General features: G+C 38.1%; 1 protein-coding gene across 3 annotated transcripts; it reads right to left on the bottom strand.

Annotated features, from left to right (window-relative positions):
* On the bottom strand, positions 1–26,325 carry arfip1 (ADP-ribosylation factor interacting protein 1 (arfaptin 1)). 3 transcript variants are annotated; one of them, XM_051705044.1, is made up of 10 exons: positions 26,159–26,324; positions 22,262–22,572; positions 14,024–14,122; positions 11,242–11,347; positions 10,094–10,195; positions 6,429–6,541; positions 5,842–6,063; positions 3,461–3,618; positions 3,193–3,367; positions 1–1,838 (listed from the first exon to the last, which is right to left on the bottom strand). In XM_051705044.1, exons 2-10 carry the CDS (start codon positions 22,568–22,570, stop codon positions 1,683–1,685), a joined length of 1,440 nt encoding a protein of 479 aa, XP_051561004.1. In that variant the 5' UTR covers positions 22,571–22,572; positions 26,159–26,324; the 3' UTR covers positions 1–1,682. The 3 variants fall into 3 exon arrangements, with proteins under 3 accessions (XP_051561004.1, XP_051561006.1, XP_051561005.1); XM_051705046.1 differs by lacking the exon at positions 22,262–22,572 and having other exon boundaries at positions 26,159–26,325; XM_051705045.1 differs by lacking the exon at positions 10,094–10,195.
* Between the last annotated feature and the right edge of the window lie 876 nt (positions 26,326–27,201).

Genomic DNA, 27,201 nt, shown 5'->3' with positions numbered 1-27,201 from the left:
TACTCTAGAATGATTTTTATTTAATTTTTCTTTCTCCCAACATTCAGGACTTTGTCTATTTTCTCCTTAAACACCTGTTAGAATCATTAACAAATCTTCAAAATAGCACACAGCAAAATTATTTTCTACACAAAGTAAAATACAACATTTTACAAATATATAGATGTCTATGCTTACACGTCAGTTCTCGTGTGTTTACTATACATTGGTGTGTGTCTGCTGCAGGGACAGAACTGAAAAGTCACAGAAATACAAGGTAGATAGGAGAATCAGGTGGGAAGTTTTAAGAGTCTCCAAGAATACAAAAAAAGTGCAAAATGTTAATATTTATGTATTCTAGTTAAACATGAAAATTAACATTCCCTTTGGTGCCCACATTTTGTCTATTTATGCTTTTATATATACTTTATTTATACTGTTTATTTCCTATGGCATACTTTCCCCCGACACATACTGCCATGGTAGAATGCTGCCAACGATTTGCCGTGTTGCTGGCACATGATTAACTGACCGTCTCTGCTGGTACTGGCTTAATCTCATTTTACCAAGTGCAACAGTCTCACCGATTTAAACTGATTGGAAACTTTTAACAATAATCAGGGGAATGATTTAGTGAGCTCTTTTTCCTCCGACATGTACAAAAAAATTATAGATGCACAAAAAAGAACAAAACTATTATATAAAATCTGAGGCATCTGACATGGTGTTTCATGTCAAATCAGTTTGGTTTCCTGCCTTAGTTCTTGAGGAAATGGAATGCAAAGAGTGGTTACTTAGAAAGTTCGTTTTTTTATCCGTGGCTTCAAATACAGCTGCGTATTGGTCCATTCCGTGCTTGATAGAATGGTAAATGGAGTCTATTTGTGTTTTCACATCATCTGACAACACTGAAGCTGACTGACAAAGAGAAAGGCACATCAAGTCAGAAATTAAGCCTCACCCCTTCCCACAGTATCCTCAAAAGATTCATTAAAAAAAATGTATAGCAAGCATTACAAATAAGAAGCCAATTTTGAGTTTATAACCTCAGATCAACCCATCATTTTTGCTCATTTGTGACAGTAAATGCAGCAGGTCAAAACTGTATTAAAATGGCCTGCACCCTTTCCTCCTAATTCACATCACCGTGCCCTCGAAGGCGGCATCATGGAGATGTAAATCACTGTACTTCCATGTATGCAGTTATACAAGCAAGGGTAGGTCTTGAAATGGGTAAAAGGCAAGGTTCTTAGACTTTTGAATTGTCCAGATTGTCCTTTTTGACAAACTAAATGCACTATAACATTCACAAGGCCCCTCAATTCTCCCTGATTCCTGTGTGTGTTTGAATTTCTCATACCATAAAGTGCTGGTAACTTGATTTAGAAACAACAAAATTATTCTTTTATATTGAGTGAAAACTCTTTCACCAACAAGACAAAAAGAACTGATTTAAAATTGAACTTCAAGTGTAAAGTCAGACATGGCAAGAACAAACAGAAGAGCTAAATATTTTTCATTATCAAAATGGTTTCCTGTCTTATAAATTTACTGACAGGTTTTAGTGTCCTGAAGGAAGTAAAATAGGGAAAGGAGTGATAGCAAGACATTTGGTTTTCCTTATGGAGTGCACAAATTTCAGGCATGCGGTGTTCTGCCCTGCACTCTGGAGTATCCCACCTGACTATAGAGAGGGGGATCAATCAGTGCTCCTCTAGCCAAGAGGGGATGTCTCCTCCTGGTAACTTTAGTTTGATGTGGAACTGTTTAAGGGTCTTCTCCAGTTGCTGCTGGTTGCCGGCGAAGTATGCGGCGACAGCATTATGGAAGAGAATCAGCTGGTTGTGTAAAACCTTCACCTGAGGAAAAGGGAATAAAAACTCTCAATGACTCCCTTCCAGAGGACGCAATTCAAAATACAGAGTACTGTATGTTAACCCTTTAATCAGCACACCCTGAAGAAAACCGGCAAATTATAAAATGTAATTTTGTTTCTTTATTTTTTAGGTCAATAAGGAACCCAACAGGTTGGAGTGCACATTATTCTCAACATATTTCTAAAAAAGTGTGTAAAACTTTTATAATAAGAAAAAACTTACTTTGTGCACCTTTAGAGGTACTTTGACATTTCTGATTTTTGGGCTTACCCAATTCAATTAGCTTACCTCTACACAAAGTATTCAAGTTCAGATTACATGGTGATTTTAAGTTAAAAATAAACTTGTTTTAAACACGTGAAACCACTGTCCATGATTAAATCAAGTTCAGTCAGAGTGTTATTTTTTTCAGTGCACGTCACAATGTAAGTGATTTTCTAGCGGAGCGTATCCGAAGATGATTTTGGTGAAAATGATGTAGAAAACTGCAGTGATGCAGTTCGTGTGCTTAACATAGAGTAAAGGACCAGAGTGATAGAGATGCTTCAAAAGATCTATTTTTGTTTTATCATTACAACTGGTTGGTTTCAGAGATGCAGAAAGATATTACATTTTGATGAAAGATTACCACGATGGGGCCTGGGTAGCTCAGTGAGTATTGACGCTGACTATCACCCCTGGAGTCGCGAGTTTGAATTCAGGGTGTGCTGAGTGACTCCAGCCAGGTCTCCTAAGCAACCAAATTGGCCCGGTTGCTAGGCAGGGTAGAGTCACAAGGGGTAACCTACTCGTGGTCACTATAATGTGGTTCTCGCTCTCAGTGGGGCACGTGGTGAGTTGTGCGTGGATGCCGCGGAGAACAGCGTGAAGCCTCCACACGCGCTACGTCTCCACGGTAACACGCTCAACAAGTCACATGATAACACGTGTGGACTGATGGTCTCAGACGCGGAGTGCAACTGAGATTCGTCCTCCACCACCCGGATTGAGGCGAGTCACTACAACACCACGAGGACTTAGAGCGCATTGGGAATTGGGGGGAAATTGGGCAAAGATTACCACGACAAATTATTTCTTTGAAATAACATGTACCAAGGGATTATGCATTGCTCGCAATAAGACCAGAAATGAAAAGTTAATTTTTTTTTTCTGCAATTCTGTTTGGTCCCACTAGTAGCAATTTGTTTTTCACCTTTAAATTTGGTAGCTATGCAGTATGCGCTATAGCATTTTTGTCACAATACTTTTAATTTATTATGTTAAATATCCAGTTAAATAAATGGAAGAAACATACATGAAATGCTGCATTAAGGCTTCAAAAGATGCATTAACCTACCTTGTTTTCCTCCAGAAACTTAAGCTTGACTGAGACGTCATTGCGCATCTTTTCATATTTTTCACGGTGGATCTGGAACTGTTGCTGAGACAGCTCAATCTTGGGCAGTGTGTTGGCATCCCGTGGACCCAGATTGAGCTCCTCTAAATCTGTGCGATATGCATCATACTCAATCCTACCAAAAGAGCACAGACCTTACAGAATGGGGAAGGTTTTGCTAAATATATTTAGTATACAGTGGTATAGGATGGTATATATAGATTCATACCTCGCCGTCTCATATTGCTTAATGTTGATCATAGTATCCTCTATGGTTTTGTCCACTAGAGTTTTAACATTGGAGATAAAGAAGTTGATCGCTCCTAAAAGAGTTTCTCCATTTTTTGCCAAGTGTTTTTGGGTTTCGGCATTGTAGCCAAATTCCTCCTGAAACATAACATATATAAGATATACAGTAAATGTGTGATGGAGAGCCTGTGAATCGGATCACGGGATTCCTTCTTTCCGATGTGATTCTCCTCGTGACTGTCTTGGTCCCCATCACAAAATGTAAATGCTGCCACTCAAATACCAACACAGAAACAGAGAGAAAGCTAAAGATGAAACACGTCACTTCCAAAGGCATCAGCGCAGTGGTTATAATCTTGGTCATAAAGTATTTAGTATTTGTGGAAACATCCAACAGTGTCTTCCAAACGGTTCATGAATAAATGATACTGTATGGAAGGCATCCAGTTATATGGTTAAAATCGCTGTCATCCTCTTTAATAAAATTGCTGATTATATACAGTGGGGTTAATAAGCCCACTTGGAAAATGCTTCTATTTTGCAGTTTGAATTGAATCCATTGTTTTCATTACAAATTATATATTATATAATTTTTGTATTAGGCATTTCCCCTTTTTGCCTTCATGACAGGAGTTCATGAAAGTTCCTCAAGTTCGTGCAAAACCTGGTGCTCCAGGTTATCCCAGCATGATATGAGAATGTTATAAAGTCCTTTTGCACAAAATAACTAACATAGTCAACGTCACTAACTTGCTTATAAGTGATCTAGATACAGTGCAGAATCTTATTATACGTTTTTTTATTATTCATTTCATGTCACCATTTATTGTTTAAAAGTTTTTCAAAATTGTTGAACTTTGTTTATTTCCAAAAAAGGATTTTTAACCTCGTGCGACTCCGCGTCCACACGCGTGGACGTTGTTTTTTGGCTTCGCTATATGCAACGCATAATTTAAATGAATTTAAACTGGCTGAATACTGTTCACAAGACTCTACACTGTCATATAAGTGTTAAACTTCTGGTGCACCAAGTCACGTGACACAAATGCGTGACGTCGATTTCCGTCAAGCGCTCCTACAGGCACAGCGCCATCAAAAGTGCCTCTGGTAAGAAATCTCTACGTTTTTTTTTTTTTTGTTTGTTTGTTTGTTTTTTTTACTAAAGTAGCGTCTCTAGTTTCATTTAATATGCTGCTTTAAAAAATCCATTAATATTTTAATTTTTTAAGTGCGTCAGCGCACTGATAAACATGATGTCCACATATGTGGTCATTAGGACCGCATTCCCTCAAAAGTTGAAAAAACATGTTAGTTATTTTGAATATTTTTCAACATTAACACATCTGTGGGTCATTTAGCTTCATTTAAATAAATAATAAATTATATTAATGATACATTTAGCTATATTTTATTTTGTTATCTCTGCAATATGATTATATTCATTAACATTAGTAAATGCATTCCTATATATTTACTGTACATTTTCACATTGATAATAAATGCATTCGTGCAAAAGCTGAAAAATGTTGCTTTCAGAGGCTTTATATGGAGTTAGGATGAAAATAAGGTGCATTTCAAACTGTTCTGAGACCAGTGCAGACAGACAGCACACTGGAGGTTAAGTCATTCACTAAATAGGGAGCAAGGGAGCATCCTATAGCTCTCTATGCAGTTAAGTGCATTCACTCCTAAAATCTGATCAAAAGTTCAGTTTCAGGCTGCAGATGATGTTTGGATCACTCAACATGTTTGACAGACATGTGACAATGATAATCAGTACATAGATTCACAATTTATAATGCATAATTTAATTTTAACATGGTTGACAGTGATTGGATGATGCTGGACATTACTTTGAATCACAATTAATTATTCAGCTTTATAGAAAATCAGCTGTAATGTCTCAAAAACATGAATAATCAACACTCCTGAACGCATAATAAACTATTTGACTCTCTATAGCTTGTTGTTACTTAAAATTCCAAAACTTAGTCCTGCTGTCCACATATGAGGACATACGTTTTTAGGAAAACTATTTGCTCTAGATTTTATTTTGATTTTTTTGCATGCATTTTTTGTTTATTAGGTGCTACTAGTTACAAACCAAAAAGAGAAATGGAAAATGCACACAGCAGTCATGCAGGGGTTCCATGAGGTTAATCCAAAGTTTTCAATGTGACTTTGACTTCTGAACTCCACTGTATATGTACTGTATATTCCATATAGTCTTTGCATCAGCGTTTGTGTTGGACCAAAGTGAAATATTAACCAATTAAAATCACTGTGACATTTATGACATTTCCAATAAAATGAAGATGCTTTCTCAAATGGAATAACTCTTTTTTTTTTTTTTTTACTTACATGTAGCTCAGGTGTCTTGAGACTGAGGTCAGCAAATGTATCTCCTAGCTGTCTCTGTGTCAGCAGCATCTGCCCCAGCTGAATGGCCAACGTCTGGGCCAGTTTGATCACATGTTCGTACCTGCGTTTGTTGTCCTGAAGAAGCTCGATCTGAGCCTCCAGCTCCAGATCCACTGTACGGGAGCCGCGGCCTAACTTTTCAGACAGGATTTGCTTTGTGCACTGTGGGGACATATGAAATCTGTTAAACGAAAGTGGAAAAAGTAGCAGTTCCATCCAAAATAAGCTTTCTACTGGGGGAAGTGGGGAGAAATGGAATGGGAAATTTCACAAACCAGACTCCACTTGAATTGCTTAAACGAGCACCGCAGCTCAACGTATTTGAGCACGTGCTAATCTCTTGTCTAGACCACATTTCCAATCTCCTCTAATTGTCCTTTTCGTGCCACACATTACAGTTCTACAACAATCACTAAAAACCCAAGCACCACAAGCCCAAACAGTGCGCATTTTCCACGTTTGTTGTGACTTGTTCTTGAGACATTTCAGTGGAATCCATCATAACCACTTCAACAGGAATCACTCACTTTGTAAGTGTTGATGCTCCACTTCCTCACCAGCTCCAATTTCTCAATGGCAGGACCCTTCATGTCATCAGCAAGGACGACTGCTCCTCCCTTCTGCTGCCCTCTCAAAGCATCTGATGGCAAAATGACATCTGTTTAATGACAAGAGATATTCAAGTGATATGAAATCCTCTCTCTATGATCCAATGCCCTACTTTTATTCCCAGACTAAGGTTCTGAGAGGCCAAAGCATTAACTATATAGACCACAATACATCCGCTAATAGGATAAAATGAGTATGTTATCATTGGATATATCAAGTCAATCAAAATGGATGGAAGCACATTCAGTAAAATCCAGTATTATCATTCAAGATAATCATGTTTTCAATTGTTGCAGCAGAGCAAAAGCTTATGGGAAAAAACATTTTCCCAGAATAAACAGAGGACTATTACAAAACAAATAGTAAGGAAGCATGAGTTATAGACAGTGGGAATCGAAAAAAGCCGTGCATTGCTTCGCACCACTGATCTCCTGTGGGTGGGAAAGAGGAAATTATTTATGAAAGGCAAGCTCCATTTTTGTATATTAGCCAAGGAGACAAAAGGTTACGACTCCAAATTAATGAAGAGAGAAGTGACAAGAGGGAAAAAAAAAAACAGGCCTGGAGATCACAGAGTTGGCAGGACTTACCAGATCACCATCATAAAGTTGATAATGTACCGCACTACCAATGTAGTAAGACACCTGCGACTATCAGAAGAGCTACATATCTGTATGATACATATCTTTAAGTTGTTGTTGTAGTTGATGTGTTGCAGTAACATTAAAAAGTTTATATATCTATGGTTTATATATAAAAGTTTATAATCCTAACTAGACTGTATTAGAAAAAAAATAAAAGAAGCCTTTTATTTTGGTCACACATTATACATACATTTTTGCATATATATACAGTGAAATTTATTTGTTTTCACATATCCCAGCTAAGCTGGGGTCAGAGTGCAGGGTCAGCCATGATATGGTGCCCCTGGAGGCCCAACAGTGGCATCTTGGTGGTACTGGGGCTTGAACCCCTCACCTTCTGGTCAGTAACCCAGAGCCTTAACTGCTGAGCCACAACTGCCCCTATATATATATATATAATTTATACAATTCTATTAATTACAATAAAACATGTGCAAAGTATCTTACATTGTCATATGAACAACCAGTTAGTAACTGCACTTTTTAGTGAAGTCTCACTGCTCTGAAGTACAATATTAAATAAACAGCAAATTCAAGAGACTGTGTTTTGTAGTCTAATGTTTTACTCCAGGCTTGTGAGACTTCCACGGTGCTGACTTCATTTCAAGTTGGACTTTCATAACTTGCGCATAAGTAGGGGTGGGCGATATGACCAAAATCGTATATCACGATAGGAGTAATTTTATCCAACGATATACACTTGCAGTCAAAAGTTAGGAATTATGTACAGATTTTGCTCTTATGGAAAGAAATTGGTACTTTAATTCACCAAAGTGTCATTCATCTGATCACAATGTATAGTCAGGACATTAATAACATGAAAAATGTGCAATTTGAAAAAAATGTTCAGAACTTCTTAAACTCCTTCAAAGAGTTCTCATTAAAAAATCCTCCATGTGCAGCAATGACAGCTTTGCAGATCCTTGTTATTCTAGCTGTCAGTTTGTCCAGATACTCAGGTGACATTTCACCCCACACTTCCTGTAGCACTTGTCATAGATGTGTCTGTCTTGTCGGGCACTTCTCACGCACCTTACAGTCTAGCTGATCCCACAAAAGCTCAATGGGGTTAAGATCCAGAACACTCTTTTCCAATTATCTGTTGTCCAATGTCTGTGTTTCTTTGCCCACTCCAACCTTTTCTTTTTGTTTTTCCGTTTCAAAAGTGGCTTTTTCTTTGCAATTCTTCCCATAAGGCCTGCACCCCTGAGTCTTCTCTTTACTGTTGTACATGAAACTGGTGTTGAGCGGGTAGAATTCAATGAAGCTGTCAGCTGAGGACATGTGAGGCGTCTATTTCTCAAACTAGGGACTCTGATGTACTTATCCTCTTGTTTAGTTGTACATCTGGTCTTCCACATCTCTTTCTGTCCTTGTTAGAGCCAGTTGAGACAATGTTAAGCTTCATTTAATGAACCAAATATCTTTCAGCTGTGTTTGATATAATGGCATGTGATTTTCTAGCACCAAATGATCAATTTATCATGATTACTCAAGGATAATGTGTTGGAGTGATGGCTGCTGACTACACTTTGTGATCAGTTGAATGCCACTTTGGTGAATTAAAAGTACCAATTTTCTTCCAAAACAGCGAAATCTGTACATTATTCCAAACTTTTGGCCGCTAGTGTATATCATGATATAATACATTTTTGGGGGAAAATCAATACAAATTGGCTTATGTATTAAATAACCATATTGTAATGTATATTCTTAGGGGTAATTCTGCCAGTGACATAAATGCTTTCAAATATGTATTATATATTATATAATTAATTATATAATTTACTCTCTATTTGGAGCTTGACAATAGTCTAAGTACAAAAAAACAAATTTGAGGTAAAACAAATTGCTTTTATTACTAGTGACTATCGTCGTGCAACAGTTTGCATATTATATTTTTCTACTTCATGAACCTACACCACAGATGTCGCACCTGTTTTAATAAGAAGCTCCTCTTCATTTTCTTGACTTGTTTTGGAGATGTCCCATTCTGTGGAGATGTTTTTCTCAGGCTTTTTCCTGGGTCAAAAATGATTAAGTAGCACACGTGATCCCGCTCTGCGCTCTCCTGTAAATATCAGGAAGCATGCTGGACTTGTGCGCACATGAAACACAAATGTGCGCACCAGATGAGAAGCATATTATGCATGAGCGTGAGATGAATATAATTGAATTTGCTTGGGCGGCCGCCTGTCCATGTTTCTTAAATTCTGTCAGTCTCACGTGAAGCGTGCCCACTGATAGATAAGCCCACGCTGTGCACTTGGATATTTACATATTGCGATGTAACAAATAACGACTGACACTTTATATCGTCCCCATGATATTAATAGTCATATCGCCCCACTCTATGCATCAGTATAAGATTAATTTAGTAACCACTCCTATTAATGTACAGAAAAAGTGTTTGATACATTCAAAATAACCGGCTCCTTACTGTAGAATCATTCATTTGGAAATCGGACAATACCGGAAGTGCTGTATGTTTGCACTGACTGTAGTTTCAAAAGAGCCGGCTCATAAGATTTATTAGTTTGGAAATTAAAATACGCTGGCAGCGCTGTGGGTTTTACACGTTAGATGTATTAGAGAGCAGCGCTGATGCTGAAATGCGCTGCTAGAAATACTGTCAGAGTATTTTAGTACGGTGTTCCATCCACATCGGCAGAAAATTGCACGTAGGGGAACCAAAGGAACCAAAAAAGTCATGATCATTTGGTTCCGGTAATTTGTTAAAGAATGGAACCGGTTCTCGGTACCCAACCCGATTTATATCTCTTAAAGATTGAAAATGGTTTTATTATACACCACTGGAAGCAATTAATACAAAAATAATCTCTTTATGATGGTACAGTCTGAAACAAAACAGTGCAGCGTTAGTAAGGAAGAGATAAGGAAATGTAGATCCATGCGCGGTATCTCCTGTTATGGGGTACCTTTCTGCGCCTCCTCCTGACTATCGCTGATGCTGCGAGCTAGCCGGCTGGCTGCTGCAGGACTGGGAACAACTGTAGGTGTGGTGGCCTGGTTTGCCGCCCCTAAAAATGGTCAGCGATGAAATTCAGGATTTATACAATGAGCCTTAAACACTTTCTGCCACAGACACAGAGGGGCAAAACAGACCATGCCTGCATCTTGTTCATATGGAAATGGTTAAAGGGAACATACCATGGAAAACCGGATTTTCCTCGCTCTTTTGCAACGAAAAAAAAAGATTCAATATGCTCTGAAGACTACTTTAGAGTATACTCAAAAGTTCACAATGCACCCAGAGTCCACCCAGACCATTTATGGAAAGTATGCTTTAAAACTGGGTCACGCAGAACACGGTTATGATGTCAGGACTACCTACACATTAACATGAACACCCACATTTACATATCAACAACTATTTCGTAATCAAAGCCACCCTGATGAGAAACAGTGTGAAATATGTCTGAACGTGGAGATTAGCTCATCATAACAGAGGTTGTTTACATATGGAAGTATGAAAAGGTACACTAGCAAGGAGATGGATTAAGCTCCATAGTCTTAATTAGACGTGTGACAAGGAAAATGTGGAGGAATAATACAAATGGGTGGTCAACAATTATGTCTAACTAAGGGCAGGTTGCCTAGTTTCCATTCAACAAATTAATTCACACATTGAATGAGGATGAAATAATGAAAGGGGGCAGCAAATGAAAAAAGAAAGATCACAGACGAGTCTGTAATGAGACAGGAACACCTTTCCTTTCAGATTCAAATTCTCTCCACATCACACACAAAGAGAAACAGACAATCAAACAAACTAACTATGGGTTTATATTAGATGCACAGTATAGTAAAAGGATACTGAACCCATTCTCCAGTGTCCTAACTTAACGATTGAGAGAAACATCCCATCTAACCTTATCTCAAGTGTTTTAATGATCAACATTTTAAAACAGCCTAAGCAAATCATGATCACACACATCATGAGTTTGCAAGTACAGTAAATTGCAGCATGTTGCATCTTTATATGCATTTGTCTGAAGAACACAACATCCATTCATGTTTAAAGCGTGATTACGCACGATTAAAGCATGACTATTAAGTATTATACCTGTGTAGGGCCCCACTTGGATCACTCCTTCAGTTGTTGCACAGTTTTCAGGTGAATTGTGGGAGTGTGATGTGATTGGTCCAGAAGAGATACTACGCTGCACATCCTACAAGGAAAAAATAACACACTAGAATAAAAATTAAATCACATTCAACAAATATATTGCAACAAAGCCATTTCCACCATTTTGTCCTCATATTTTGCAAGCTTATTTTAAAACTGCATAATTGTTTACAATTTCAAGCTCTGATTTAAATCACAATCACATTAATTCACTGTATAATGTTACTAGAGAACAGTAAAAAACGTGTCCTTTAAATGCTAGCACACAATAAATGTCTTCAACTACACAAGCACACAAATATTGCCAAAGAAAGCAACAGTTGTTGGTTAGTAACAGTATATATATTACACACACACACACACCTTTATATACAGTTGAAGTCAGATGTTTACATACACCTTGGTCAAATACATTTAAACTCAGTTTTTCACAATTCCTGATATTTAATCGTAGAAAACATTCCCTGTCTTAGGTCAGTTAGGATCACTACTTTAAGAATGTGAAATGTTAGAGAGAATGATTTATTGCAGCTTTTATTTCTTTCATCACATTCCCAGTGGGTCAGAAGTTTACATACACTTTGTTAGTATTTGGTAGCATTGCCTTTAAATTGTTTAACTTGGATCAAATGTTTTGGGTATCCTTCCACAAGCTTCTCACAATAAGTTGCTGGAATTTTGGCCCATTCCTCCAGACAGAACTGGTGTAACTGAGTCAGGTTTGTAGGCCTCCTTGCTCGCACACGCTTTTTCAGTTCTGCCCACAAATTTCCTATCGGATTGAGGTCAGGGCTTTGTGATGACCACTCCAATACCTTGACTTTGTTGTCCTTAAGACATTTTGTCACAACTTTTGAGGTATGCTTGGGGTCATTGTCCATTTGGAAGACCCATTTACGACCGAGCTTCAACTTCCTGGCTGATGTCTTGAGATGTTGCTTCAATATATCCACAATTTTCCTTCCTCATGATGCCATCTACTTTGTGAAGTGCACCAGTCCCTCCTGCAGCACAGCACCCCCACAACATGATGCTGCCACCCTCATGCTTCACGGTTGGGATGGTGTTCTTCGGCTTGCAAGCCTCACCCTTTTTCCTCCAAACATAATGATGATCATTATGGCCAAACAGTTCAATTTTTGTTTCATCAGACCAGAGGACATTTCTCCAAAAAGTAAGATCTTTGTCCCCATGTGCACTTGCAAACTGTAGTCTGGCTTTATTATGGCGGTTTTGGAGCAGTGGCTTCTTCCTTGCTGAGCAGCCTTTCAGGTTATGTCGATATAGGACTCGTTTTACTGTGGATATAGATACTTGTCTACCTGTTTCCTCCAGCATCTTCACAAGGTCCTTTGCTGTTGTTCTGGGATTGATTTGCACTTTTCGCTCCAAACTACGTTCATCTCTAGGAGACAGAATGCGATTTCTTTTGATTTTCTCATGATGTCAAGCAAAGAGGCACGGAGTTTGAAGGTAGGCCTTAAAATACATCCACAGGTACACCTCCAATTGACTCTAATTAGCCTATCAGAAGCTAATTGCCTAAAGGCTTGACATAATTTTCTGGAATTTTCCAAGCTGCTTAAAGGCACAGTTAACTTAGTGTATGTACACTTCTGACCCACTGGAATTGTGATATAGTCAATTAAAAGTGAAACAATCTGTCTGTAATCAATTGTTGGAAAAAGTACTCATGTCATGCACAAAGTAGATGTTCTAAACGACTTGCCAAAACTATAGTTTGCTAATATGAAATCTGTGGAGTGGTTAAAAAAAAAAAAAAAAAAAAGAAAAAGTTTTAATGACTTCAACCTAAGTGTATGTACACTTTTGACTTCAACTGTATATATATATATATATATATATATATATATATAGTGTATATACTCTGTAGTCAAACAGCCACACTGGCAAAGTTTAAAAACCAAACCTCGAGTTCATTGGCTGTGATTCCCACCCACTAGGTGATGTCTAGTTTAGAGTTTTCTTCTTAAAAAAAGAAGAAAACCAATATATCGGTTTTACAGATTAATCATGCCAATGGTTACTTTTTGGAACTGTTGTTATCTGCAAAAATCTATGGTGATAGTTGCAGATAGTTTTTTCATAATTTCAAAAATAAGAGTCACCGGTGTGTTTCGGGCATGTTTATACTTTTTATACTATTTTTTTTCTGGTTATTTTTGGGATTTGGTTGAACAATAATATGCATCTGGGATTTTATTCATTTAAGACTCTTTGTCTGTGCCCATCACAGTAAGGATCAGCCAATTAATTGGTTATTGGCCTTTCCCACCACCTTAATTATCGTTATCTGCAAAATCCACTATCGGTCCACCTCTAGTTTAAATATGACCAGGACATTTTCTATACAGATTTCGTGAAAATTTCCCATGCCCGTCCATAGCATTGTTGGAAAGCTTACTGTGTAAATCATATAACAGTCTGGTGATCCTTCCCAATAATTAGGAACATAATCACAGTCATGAGAGGAACACACATTGAGAAAAGAATGTACATCTCTTATCATTGTTTGTCATTAGAACATTGCAACATTCATGCAGGGTTTGTATCCACATGATGTAATTGTTAGTAGACGTTCAGGACAAGACCTGTTTAAAAGCAGAGGGAGTGAATAAGGCCCTATTCAGGTCTGAGTGAGTGTCTTCCTTGTATGTCCTGGTGCATGATGGTTGGTTTGCTTTATGCAGTGTCTTACCCTCTGAAACACTTCCTCGTGAATCTGGTCTGCTTCTCCATTTCTGGTGACTGAAATTTGAGCAGCTGGGGTTCTATGGGCCTCCTCTGCCATAGCCACCTTCAGTACAAAAACATACATGATTACTAGGACATGAAAGCAGTGAAGCTGTTAAACTGAGAGTTCAGATGCAGAGCAGCACCACCACCGTAGAGCTTAGCACAGCCATGGCTTTTCAGTGAAGTCACTGTATAATCCCAGCTCCACAACCAAAGAAAATGCAGGGTGATGAAATGGATCACAGATCAGCAGCTGCTTTGGAATAAATATTTAACAGCGTCAGGGAAATTGCCGTATCAGTGACATCAGACTAAGGAGAAAAGCAAACTACAAGTCTAACTTCAGTGCCATCTGGTGATCATTTTTATAAATCTGGTGTTGATATTGCAAGTATGATCATGACTAAAGACATACACACTTCAAAAGTAAATAGAGTGGGTTTACCACGAGGTGCAAACCACTGGTAAACCTCAAGAATACCGTATGTCCACATTAGACTGTCAGAAAGCATCTAAAAAAGGCTGCCAAATTTTGGAACACTTTTCTTTAGACAGATGAAACTAAGATGAACCTGTACCAGAATCATGAGAAGAGAAGAGTATGGAGAGTGATTGAAGCATCCCACATCACCTGTAAACACGGCTGAGGCAGTGTTATGGAATGGGCATGTATAACTGCCAATGGAAATGGGTCACTGGTGTTTGCTGATGATATGACTGCTGACAGAAGCAGCAGGATGAATTCTGAAGTGTTTATGGCTTTACCATCTGCTCACATTCTGACAAATTCAAAGTACTGATGGGCAGTGACCAAAACACACTGAAAAGCAACCTACTGTAAGAACTTTTCAAGGCAAAGAAGTGGAATATTCTTCAATGGCCGAGTCAGTTTCCTGACCTCAACCCAACCGAACATACATTACACTTCTTGAGACAAAACTGAAAGCAGAAAGATCCATAAACAAGCAGCAACTTAAGGCAGCTGCAGTAAAGGCCTGGCCAAGCATCACTAGGGAGGGAACCCAGAATTTGGTGATGTCAATGGGTTCCAGACTTCAGACAGTCATTCACTGCAATGGATTTTCAACCAAGTAGTAAGATTACAAATTTTTTTATGATTATGTTAGTCAGTCCAATTACTTTTGAGCCCCTGAAAATTGGGAAGGGGTTGGGGGTCTGTGTATAAAACATGTTATCCCTAAACCGTTCATCCAATTTGTATGTAAATCCCTTCAAATTAAAGCTGACAGTCTGCACTTCAATCAAATATTGATTATCATTTCAAATCCACTGTGGTGAAGTACAGAGCCAAAATTACGAAAAGTGTATCACTGTCCAAATACTTATGGAGGACCCTGTAATCCTGCAAACTGTGACGACACTGAAAAATGTTGTTTCCACAGCAACTCATGCTGTACAGCTGTAAAAGTCACACTGAGCAAATTATGAGTCTGAATAACCAGAGGACAGTCTGCTAAAAACAATGCCTTTTTAAAACCACTTTAGCAGAATGCAGTGGCTAAATGGTTCAGGGAATCATTATGCTTCTTTCAGTCTTCAAAAATTAAAAAGCAAGTCAATTGACCCATTGTACTGTTGTGAATCAGTTGTTAAATGATATGCCATTTACAACTGTGTTTTCATCTATAAAAAATGCCTTCTAGTGAAGACCAAACCGTCCATAGGAGAGTGTAAATCATATTTCACACCTCAATTCAACAACATATCACCAGCTGTACCACTATTAATAGAATTATATACAGTAGATTAGTATGGCACTATCATTAAACCTCTGTAAACTTTAATTTTCTCACTCTCGTGCTTCAAACAGACATTCGATCCCTCGTGCTGAAAAGGCGTGTTTCTCTCCCACTCCGGGTGCTCCCTGTATTACATTCGTTTACATGGTTTTGTTTTCAGTTTTCGCAGTTTCAGCCGAGCTCATTGTACAATACCTGTGGCTGCTAGTGTGCAAACATATTTTATAGCACCTTGTGTGCAATGAAGCGATTTCAATTTGTATGCACGTGTTACGTGTCCGTAGGATGTCGACGTGTATTGGATAGAACAGATGCTAAAATAATAATAATAAAAAAGTCCAATCTCCATGTTGTGCATCATCACATTTTTTAACCGCAATGCATCGTGCCATGATAAACAATTACACCCCTCTCTCAAACAGATAAAGTGCTGTGAAAAAGTATTTGCTGATTTCTTCTGGGGGTTTTTTTGTGTGTATATCTCATAATACATTGTTTAAAAAATTCAAACAAAATCTAACATAAAACAAAGGCAATCGGAGTAAACAAAAAATACAGTTTTTAAATGATAATGATATTTATTGAAGCAAAAAAGTTATCCAATACCAACTGGGCCTGTATGAAAAAGTATTTGCCCCTTAGTTACTAAATCCCCAAACCTGCATTCATAATGGGGTTCATCTGGACTAAACACACACAGACCTGATTACTGCCAGCCCTGTTCAATCAAATCAACACCTAAATACAACTTTTTCAGCAGCATGAAGTTGGCTAAAAAGGTCTCACCCAGTAGCACACTATGCCAAGGTCGAAACAAATTCCATAAATGATGAGGAAAAAAGTTGATTGATATACTTCAGTCTGGGAAGGGTTACAAAGCTATTTCAAAGGCTCTGGGACTCCAAAGAACCACAGTGAGAGCCATTATCTCCAAATGGAGAACACTTGACACAGTAGTGAACCTTCCCAGAAGTGGTCGACCTTCCAAAATTCCTCCAAGAGCACAGCGACGACTCATCCAGGAAGTCACAAAAAAGCCAAGGACAACATGCAAGGAGCTGCAGGCCTCTCTCGCATCAATAAAGGTTACTGTTCACGACTGCACTATCAGAAAGACACTGGGCAAAAATGCCATCCATGGAAAAGTAGTGACTTGCAATAATTGAGGGAAACATGAATTCTGCTCTGTATCAGAAAATCCAAAAGGAGAACGTCCGGTCATCAGTCCGTGAGTTGAAGCTCAAGTGCAACTGGATTATGCAGCAAGACAATGATCCAAAGGATAGGAGTAAGTCCACCTCTGAATGGCTCAAAAGAAGCTAAATTAAAGATTGAGCGGCCTAGTCAAAGTCCTGACTTGAACCCGATTGAGATGTTGTGGCAGGACCTTAAACAGGCAGTTCATGCTCGAAAACCCTCCAATGTGGCTGAACTAAAGCAGTTCTGCAAAGAAGAGTGGGCCAAAAGTCCTCCACAGCGTTGTGAAAGACTGATCTCCAGTTATCGGAAGCGTTTGGTTGCAGTTGTTGCTGCTAAAGTTGGCACAACCAGCAATTAAGTTTAAGGGGGAAGTTAGTTTTTCACATGGTGACTTTTTCGCTTCAACAAAAAAATAAATTATATATATATATATATATTTGAAAACTGTATTTGGTGTTTACTCGGGTTGCCTTTATTTTATGTTATATCTTGTTTGAAGATTTAAAATAATTTAGCATGAAAAATGCACAAAAATAGAAGAAATCAGTATCAGTTTTTCACAGCGCTGTATGTCCATTGTAGGATATTGTTTGGTATCAGGATGAATTTAACCAATATAACATTTTGGTTAGAATTTCAGGCACTAGGATTTCACCATGTCCTTATATATATATATATATATATACACACCTTAATAGACCTTTTTTTAGTCCATATTATGCCATTTTATATATATATATATATATATATATATATATATACACACACATATGGACTACAAAAAGGTCTATTAAGGTTTGTGTTCTGCTGAGAGCAGGGTTAAGTCATTTAAATTTACTAGACAGACGGCTTTGCCTGGCCGGTGAAAACAGCACACAGTGTAGCAGAACATGAATCTTTTAAAGCCACCTGATGCCATCATGCCAGGAGGTCAGAGGCTTTAAACTCCCTCTCAAATTAATTAAATGACCAGTGTGGTTCTCACTGGTTACTCTCATGAGTTGTTCAAATCTGGATTCAGCATCATGTTTAGTTTTTACTTAATGAATATCAGTAATGTCTTTTTCAGTCATATATAACTCACTGCTGAAAACACACACTATCCAAATGCTGTACAGTTTGTTGATGAATAAAGCAGCATTGATAAATACAGTGCCATGATCAGGCCCATCAGAAGAGTCCCCTAGAGTCTGCTTAGTTGCTTAGATACTGTATGTACTTACAAAGGGGAAAAACAGAAACAACAGCAATCTGATCAGTCATACTGAAGACTGAGCCATTATCTTGATCTCATTATAATTGCAAAGCAACATAGATCTTATAAATATTAACAAAGGAAAGCAAAAACAGAATTCCATGCGTCTCTGACAAAGATAGGATTCGCACTCAAACACCTCTGCTTAAAGACTTTTTAACTAGATGAATTATCCAGTGAATGTTTCCTTACCAAGGCACGCAGCAGAACTATTTCTCATACTAACAGATTAAAAAGCTGCAATGTACTATTGAGTGTTTCCCACTGAAATCAGTTACCATTGAGTGGGAACTCACTTGGTATGCTATTTTCAAGAGTGAAACTGTGCTATGGCATGCACTACTATTTGTCCAGGGAAACTGTAAGGGCACGATGGAACCAAAAGATGCTATGTCATCATGTCTTTTTTTGTAGGACACTGATATGCCTTGTCCACCCTATTTTTATGGCTCTACGATGAAGGCACAAGGAAGCTGAGCACTTTTTGCACCAAACTCCAGTAACAATGACTTCAACAAAGGTTATGATACATCACTGATTTGGATCACTATACATAACATAAATGCTCACAATATTACCATATTGTAATCCAGATATAGATATTGCATTGCCAGGTCCATGCTTCCCACCCCTAACCAAAACAGATGTGGATAGCTGACATGAAATGTCAAGCAGTAACAGCAGTACCTCAACTGGATGTTTTTTGCTTTTGGCACCATTCGGAGTAAATTCTAGAGACTGTTGTGTGTGAAAATCCCAGAAATACTCAAACCAGCCCATCTGGCACCATCAATCATCCATGTGATTATCTAATCAGCCAATCATGTGGCAGCAGTGCAGTGCATACAATCATGCAGATACGGGTCATGAGCTTCAGTTAATGTTCACATCAACCATCAGAATGGGGGAAAAATGTGATCTCAGTGATTTGGAGCGTGGCATGATTGTTTGTGCCAGATGGGCTGGTTTGAGTATTTCTGGGATTTTCACACACAACAGTCTCTTGAATTTACTCCGAATGGTGCCAAAAACAAAAACATCCAGTGAGCATCAGTTTTGTGGATAGAAACGCCTTGTTGATGAGAGAGGTCAACGGAGAATGACCAGACTGGTTCGAACTGACAAAGTCTACAGTAACTCAGATAACCACTCTGTACAATTGTGATGAGAAGAATATAATCTCAGAATGCTATTCTGAGATGCGGGTTGACGCTGTTTTGGCGGCACGAGGGGGACCTATACAATATTAGGCAGGTGGTTTTAATGTTGTGGCTGATCGGTGTATAAGCGTTGAAGAAAAGGCATGTATAACCTCCTGTGATCCGAGCGTGACTGCTGTGTGCATTTTCCATTTCACTTTTTGATTTGTAACTAGCAGCACCTAATAAACAAGCAAAATATATATAAATAAATAAATAGAGCAAATAGTTTTCCTAAAAATTTATGTCCACATATGTGGACAGCAGAACTAAGTTGTGAAATTGTAAGTAATTTAAAGCTATAGAAAGTCAGATTTTTTTTTCATCAAATAGTTTATTTATTTTTTTCTTTTAAGTCCTCTTGGTGGTGTAGTCACTCGCCTCAATCCGGGTGGTGGAGGACGAATATCAGTTGCCTCCATGTCTGAGACGTCAATCCGTGCATCTTATCGCGTGACTTGTTGAGCGTGTTACCGCAGAGACGTAGCGTGTGGAGGCTTCACGCTATTCTCCGCGGCATCCACACACAACTCACCACACGCCCCACCGAGAGCGAGAACCACATTATAGTGACCACGAGGAGGTTACTCCATGTGACTCTACCCTCCCTAGCAACCGGGCCAATTTGGTTGCTTAGGAGACCTGGCTGGAGTCACTCAGCACACCCTGGATTCAAACGCGTGACTCCAAATGTGGTAGTCAGCGTCAATACTCGCTGAGCTACACAGGCCCCCCATCAAATAGTTTATTATGTGTCCAGGAGTGTTGGTTATTCATGTTTTTAAAATGTTACAGACATTGCAGCTGATTTTCTATAAAGCTGAATTAATAATTCAGATTATAAGTAATGGCCAGCATCATCAAATCACTGCCAACCATGTAAAAATAAAATTTTGCATATAAATTCTGAATCTATGTACGGATTATCATTCTCCCATGCCTGCCAAACATGTTGAGTGTTCTGCAGCCTGAAACTGTTTCAACTTTTGAGGGAATAAGGTCCCATTTTCCACATATGTGGACATCATGTTTGTCAGCGTGCTGACATGAGAATAATGAATGAATTTTTAAAGCGCCATTTAAAACTAAACGAGACGCTACTCTTTACAACCAAACAGGTGCCAATTTCACTCTTCTCAACCATATCTATCTCATGTAAGCGAAGACAGACAGTTGCTCTATGCTGTCAGCTGTCAGAGAGTGTAAAGGTGTATATAAAAGGTCTACGGGGAGTGCAATATAACTGAAAGTAAGCATGTGTCCTCGCAGTGATTGGGGTGTTCACTGAAGGTCAGGCAGTACAGGGAAGACTTCAGGGGAATGTGGGTTGACGGCTTTCTCCAGTGGCTTGCTATCTCACAGGCCGGCAGAAAATGAGGGTCATGACAGCGATGCGCCGGACATGCGCTGACACTATTGTGCGCTGTGAAGAAACCAGTCTCACTAGAGCCACGCTCAGCATTTAAAGGCAGCAGTGACGAGGCATGTCCCGCTGCCAGTGATGTATTTAAGTTCCATCACAATACTTGTGCTTTACACACTGAACACGTTATTTCATATATTGTTTTATAAAACAATACAATACACTGCTGTGGAAATCATATCTACCACTATCCACTATTTACACTGTGTAAACAGCACCTACCTTACCTTATTTTGGTCATTTAATTCTCTTATTGATTTGCACAGTCTTGAAATGTAAAGATATTTATTAATTTCTAGATGTGATTGGTGTGTTTGAATGGTTTAAAAAGATGTTCTTTTATTTTTGTACTTCTGAAGCAGTTATGCTTGTGCTAATAAACTACAAGCTGATACTGTTGTGTTTTTAAACTTTATACTTTTGAATAAATTGGCTTGCACAAATTTAAGCTTGCTTATTGATGTTGGGTGTGGTTTACCTATAGTTAGCGGGGTCCAATTTTGAAAATCTGCTTAGGGCCCCTAAAATGCTCGGGCCAGCTCTGCAACAAGTTACCCTTCACCTTAAAATATATACTGTATATTATAATATAAAATGTCTAATTATTACACATGCCGTTTTCATGACCTATCCTAATAGAGATACTCCATGGACTATTAAAAAATTACGTTGCAGGACTGTTTGTTAAAAGGTGGTTAAAAAGGATGAAAACAAAATTTGAATGGTGTACAAGAACAAATGGTGACCAGTCGCAGCACCTAAAAAAATACACTTAGGCTACACCTTAATTTAATTCATTTAAATTTTATCCTACAACCTTGGTGTTGAAAAAATGTGTCAACTAACTGCGTTAGGTTGGACACTAATTCACTAAATGCTTAAAGTCATCCAATAAGACATTTCTGTCAAAATAAACTGTGAATTTATGCAAGAGTAAATCTGTTTTTTGTTTTTTTTGGTGTTATCTCAAAATTCACATATAGTGAATCACACCACCGAAATGCAAATCAACGTCAAATCTGCAAGCTAAAGGTGCTGAAAATGTAAAGCGTTTAAAATCAGCAATTCCAAGAAAAGCAAAATAGGCTTGAAAATTACTAGAAGAGGCTAGAATAGGAAATGTAGTGTCACCCACATAAAGAAATAAAGGGCACATTACAAAGAGATGGAAAGCGAGAGAGATGCTTTGCATGTTGTAGTGTTTCAGGCAGAGGTCCAGTTCTTCTCGATTCAGAGGACAATCTGGTTGATTTAAAGGATATTTACCACTCCTGAAGGATCTCATGCATGAAATCACAGCAACATCTGTGAAGGAAATCAAACATAAACCAAGCTACAGGCTCTCACGATATCATACTGTCACCTTTCTGTCTTCTGTCGTCACACTGCTCGTCGTTTCAGAATCAGTATTATCCTTTAGATCTTTAAGGACTCCACTAGTCTTACTCTGGGCATGAGAATCCTCATTATCATCTTCATCACCATCATCATTCAGAGTATGGTTGTGGTTTCCAACTTCCTCATTCTCACTGATGTCAATTTCAGTCATACGTGTGTCATCCATGCTTTGTTCTCTGTCCTCTGATTGGCTCAGAGAGTCAGCGGTATTTTGGGGGCCCTGTCCTTTAGGGTCTGATTGATGATCCTTTGAGTCAAAACTAGCTTCTGACATTCCTGAAAGTAAATATACACGTGAGCAACTTACCAAGTCTTGTTTCCCTCTCATGCTGAGGAATTCCCTCTGTAATCATTGGATTCTGGCGTTGCTTCACTGACTACAACTACACAAAGTATAAACCACCTGTAACGATTACAGATTAATCCCTAGGAACAAACTTTCAGTGTTGAATTTCCTTTTAAATCAAAGAAACGGCAACACTTTGAATATGGGTTACTAAATTAGCAAGTACAAATTTAAGCCTAGTGTATACTCGACGCAGCTGCTCGTTCATGAGGGTGACGTCATCGCAGCCCATCGGCCTCCGCAAAGCTCCGTTTCGTGTGGTTGTGAACACAGCAATTTTTGTACCATTCAGCGCTGTGCGGTACCACCTTTTGTACACTGAATAAAAAGGTCTAAACAATACACATTAAGTCATAAATGAATGGCTCTTGTTTATTTTATACTGGGTAAAATAAAAGCCTTTTCGTTAACGTGTTTAAATGTACCTCATACAATTATTTTGAATGTAAAAGTCATAATTTTGACTATGTTTTAAAATAAAAATCACTCGTATCTTGTAAACTGAAGTGCTTGAGTTTGACCACAGACAGAAATGTAAATTGTCTACTACTGATTCTTAAGTGTTTTTGCTTTGTTCACCTCTTGCATATAAGTAGCGAACTGTAATTACAATACCTGGGTAGGTAAATATAAAGTTAAGCAAAGCACTTCTCCGCACTGTTTCTTGACTAGATTATCTGATATTTTCTCTGCACTGCAGTCTGTTGTTTGGAGAAGGGTGCAACCGTGGTGCACGTCAGGTATAAATGCCTCGGGCTGACACGAGCTGCGTGCAGGACGCGTTGCAGTGCCGGGCGAAAGTATAAAAAAGGCTTCTTCAGCATCCGGCATTCCTTTACACACTGACATGTGAACTGGTGCCTTTAAAGCACATCAGTTTCTCAGCTTACTAAAAATATATTTTATACTATACGGTGCAATAGTTTTGGGCAAAACGTTGCATAATGATAATGTTTTCAAAAATAATGACATTAAAACATTTATTTATAAATGTACTACATACAAAGTGCAGTAGACTTTAAAAAAATTAAAATAAACTATTAATAAAAAAAAATTTGTAAATCAATATATGGTGTGACCACCCTTTAAAACAGCACCAATTCTCCTAGGTACACTTGTGCACAGTTTTTAAATGTTCATGTAATCCCAGACTGTCTCAAAGACGTTGAGATTCGGGCTTTCTGGGGGCCATACCATTTGTTGCAAGACTTTCAGTTTTATTCTATATGCAAAAGGAATGTTCGGAAATCTAAAACTGATATTTCCAATTAAAATTACCATCTTAAGACATTTTTTTTGTGTGTGAAACATCTAATGTCCCCAAGACTTTTGCACAGTACTGTAGATTTAAAACACTTTGTCCTAGATTAATAGAGCGCAAGGTACTTTATAAGTAATAAGTAAGATCGACCATCTACATTCCTCAGGCCTAAACGTTGTATGCTTTACAGAGGACACAGTTCATACAGCAGGCTAAAATCACCATGCTCAAGAATTAAAGGGATAGTTCACCCAAAAATGAAAATTCTCATCTCATTTACTCACCCTCATGATATCCCAGATGTGTTTGACTTTTTTTCTTCAGCAGAACACATTTGAAGATAAATAGAAAAATATCTCAGCTCAGTAGGTCCTTATAATGCAAGTGAATGGAAATTTCTCTTTTGAAGCTCCAAAAATCACAGACAGTCAGCATAAATGTTATCCATACAACTCCAACGGTTAAATTAATGTCTTCTAAAGTGACACGATCGCATTTTGTGCGAAAAAAGATACATTTTTAAGTACTTTTTTCAACTCTAAATCATGCTTCCGGTGAACAGCGGTACATGCGTGACATAATCGCACTGGCATTCAAAACACGCGAGAACTGATGCTTGTGCATCTCAGCCGGAATAGCAGTGCTGTTTACAAGTGAGAAGGAGGAACGCTGTACAGAAGCTTAGTTGGTTTTGGTTTAGATCTGTTTTTATCTGTTTCTTTACTCACAATGGTGCGTTGGTGTGCTTATCCTGGATGTCTCAATTGAGTGGAGAACGTGAAATTACATCTTTAACATGCTAATGCGAATACATCACAGGAGAGACCGCATGGACTCCAACCTCTCGTGAAGCTTACCAGAAGCGTTGGATTATAGTTCAAAAGTACTGAAATATTGATCTTTTTCGCACCAAAAGTGCTCGTGTCACTTTAGAAGACATTAATTTAACCACTGGAGTCGTTTCGATGACGTTTATACTGACTGTCTGTGATTTTTGGAGCTTCAAAAGAGAAATCTCCATTCACTTGCATTTTAAGGACCTACTGAGCTGAGATATTTTTCTACTTTTCTTCAAATGTGTTCTGCTGAAGAAAGAAAGTCAAACACATCTGGGATGGCATTAGGGTGAGTAAATAATGAGAGAATTTTCATTTTTGGGTGAACTATCCCTTTAAGAAAACTTTTCTAACATCAGCAAATGTTGTGTTTTTTTGTCTGTGCACATAAAGAGATCTTCCCATGGTTTTCATGTAATAATAATAGTTGAGTTAACCTAGAAAATGGGGTTAAAAGTTTGTATAATGAAGCCTTCCATTACACATGGTGATATCTTGTTTTCAGGATGGTTAAACATGTATCTGTTATCTTTAAACATTGTGTTCAAGGAAGTTTAAGCGGTTATAATTTGTTCATTCTAACTTTCTGAATGAGCAAATTATCTATTTAGTTTTAAGAAGGGCAAAAGTAGGTCACAGACAATAGCTGCATTAAACCCACTGTTCCTTTAAAAATAAAATAAGGAAACGACCGTTTAAATGTCATAGGCCAGAAATTACGAATCCTACTATGACAAAGGTTTAGCATTCGAATATTAATTAGGTCATGCTTTGTAACGTTCGTTGGGGCGCCTAGACACGTGACGTACTTAATATTCATGAGCCAAACCTTTGCCATAGTAGAAGTTGTTTATTTGCGTCCTGTACACGTAAACGCTTTTCTACTTTCCAATGGTAAACGCCAATGATATAACGCTACAAATCGACGCATAATAAGGTCTATATTAAAAACTATCTGCTTAATAAATTGAAGTTCTGTTGTTTAACTACACTGACTGACTTCCTGGCATTCAATCTTTGAAGGTTGCTACATTGTTGCGCCCGCACGTCACAAAGTTGCGATCGAGTTCCTTCCTATGCCAGAAGCACTTCAGTCGAGTTGTGTTGCAAAAACCTTTAAACATACTATAAATCTGGGCTTTAACTATCTATACAACCGATATATGAATGCTCCGAACTTCCTTGAACGTACACATTTAATGTCGTAAATATGACAGGTTGACATTGTTTTTTTTATTATTTTTTTTTATCTTCTGATCTTCTGATCTGACACGTGAACTGAACAAAACAGAAAATTACTCGACTGTACTGAACTCCCTATAGTCCCTTTTCCACATGCCAGAGCCAGAAGACCCTGCAGAGAAATAGCAATACTGAAGCCATCATATGCAACAGTTGATCCTGTTCAGCAGCACTCACCTGAACACAGATTACAACTGTTCTCTTTCCTGTTGCACAGCTCTTTCCATATAAATGATCCTGGCTTGAGTTTGAGTTGCTGTGTGTATTATTCGAGCACACACTGAATCGCTTCACAGCTCAGTGAAAGTCTTTTCAAACACACCCGGAAGAGGACGCGTGTATCAGTACATATACTGAATCCACAGCATGTCTGTCTCCTAGTGGTCAAACCAACAATGCCAACAAACTGTAGTTGGCATTGTCTAAAGGCCTACAGAAGATAGGCCTCCAGCATCAGATATAGAGAAGAACCTCTGTACATTCAAACAGAACATAATCATTAAGGATAAACAAGTTTTAGAAGATAACTGAAGTGCAGTGATTAGTCCTTAAACTATGAATTATGGCCATGAACTGCAGATGATAAACATAATATTGTCCAGGGGGGTGTTTAGTGCATTAAACTACCTTTAAATGTGGTAGAATTGTTCAAGAATTAATGATTTATGAATTAAGAAGTTCAATGGTGTGGTAAAAATGATGACTAATATAAACTATATATAACTAAATAAGCATTGGTCTCCCCAATGAGCCTTCAAAAATGTAGCAAGTTTAGGGTTTCTTACAAAAGAAACAAATCTGTGCTAATTTGGTAATGTCATTTAAACCACCTGAAATGTATCTTTAGTGTGGGATGTCTATTTTGCTTAGACGTCTGCCACTAGATGGCATGTTTTATTTAATAAACAGTTAAGTTTGCAACGCTCTCCATGCATTGATCCAGTACCTCACATACACTGGCAGCCACAAGTTTGGAATAATGTACAGATTTTGCTGTTTCGGAAGGAAATTGGTACTTTAATTCACCAAAGTGGCATTCAACTGATCACTTGATGAATACAAGTAACAATTTCTTTCCATAAGAGCAATATCTGTACATTATTCCAAACTTTTGGCCGCCAGTGTACACAAAGTCATTTAAAGTCCACGCTAAAGTCAAAGCCTGGTAAAATAATTTACTAAATTACATTATATCCAAATAATAAAATCAGACTCTCTGC

This window comes from Myxocyprinus asiaticus, chromosome 8 (genome assembly GCF_019703515.2).
Source record: "Myxocyprinus asiaticus isolate MX2 ecotype Aquarium Trade chromosome 8, UBuf_Myxa_2, whole genome shotgun sequence".
Lineage (NCBI taxonomy): Eukaryota > Metazoa > Chordata > Actinopteri > Cypriniformes > Catostomidae > Myxocyprinus > Myxocyprinus asiaticus.
The sequence above is the reverse complement of the archived record's forward strand: the minus strand, read 5'-3'. Positions and strand labels throughout refer to the sequence as shown.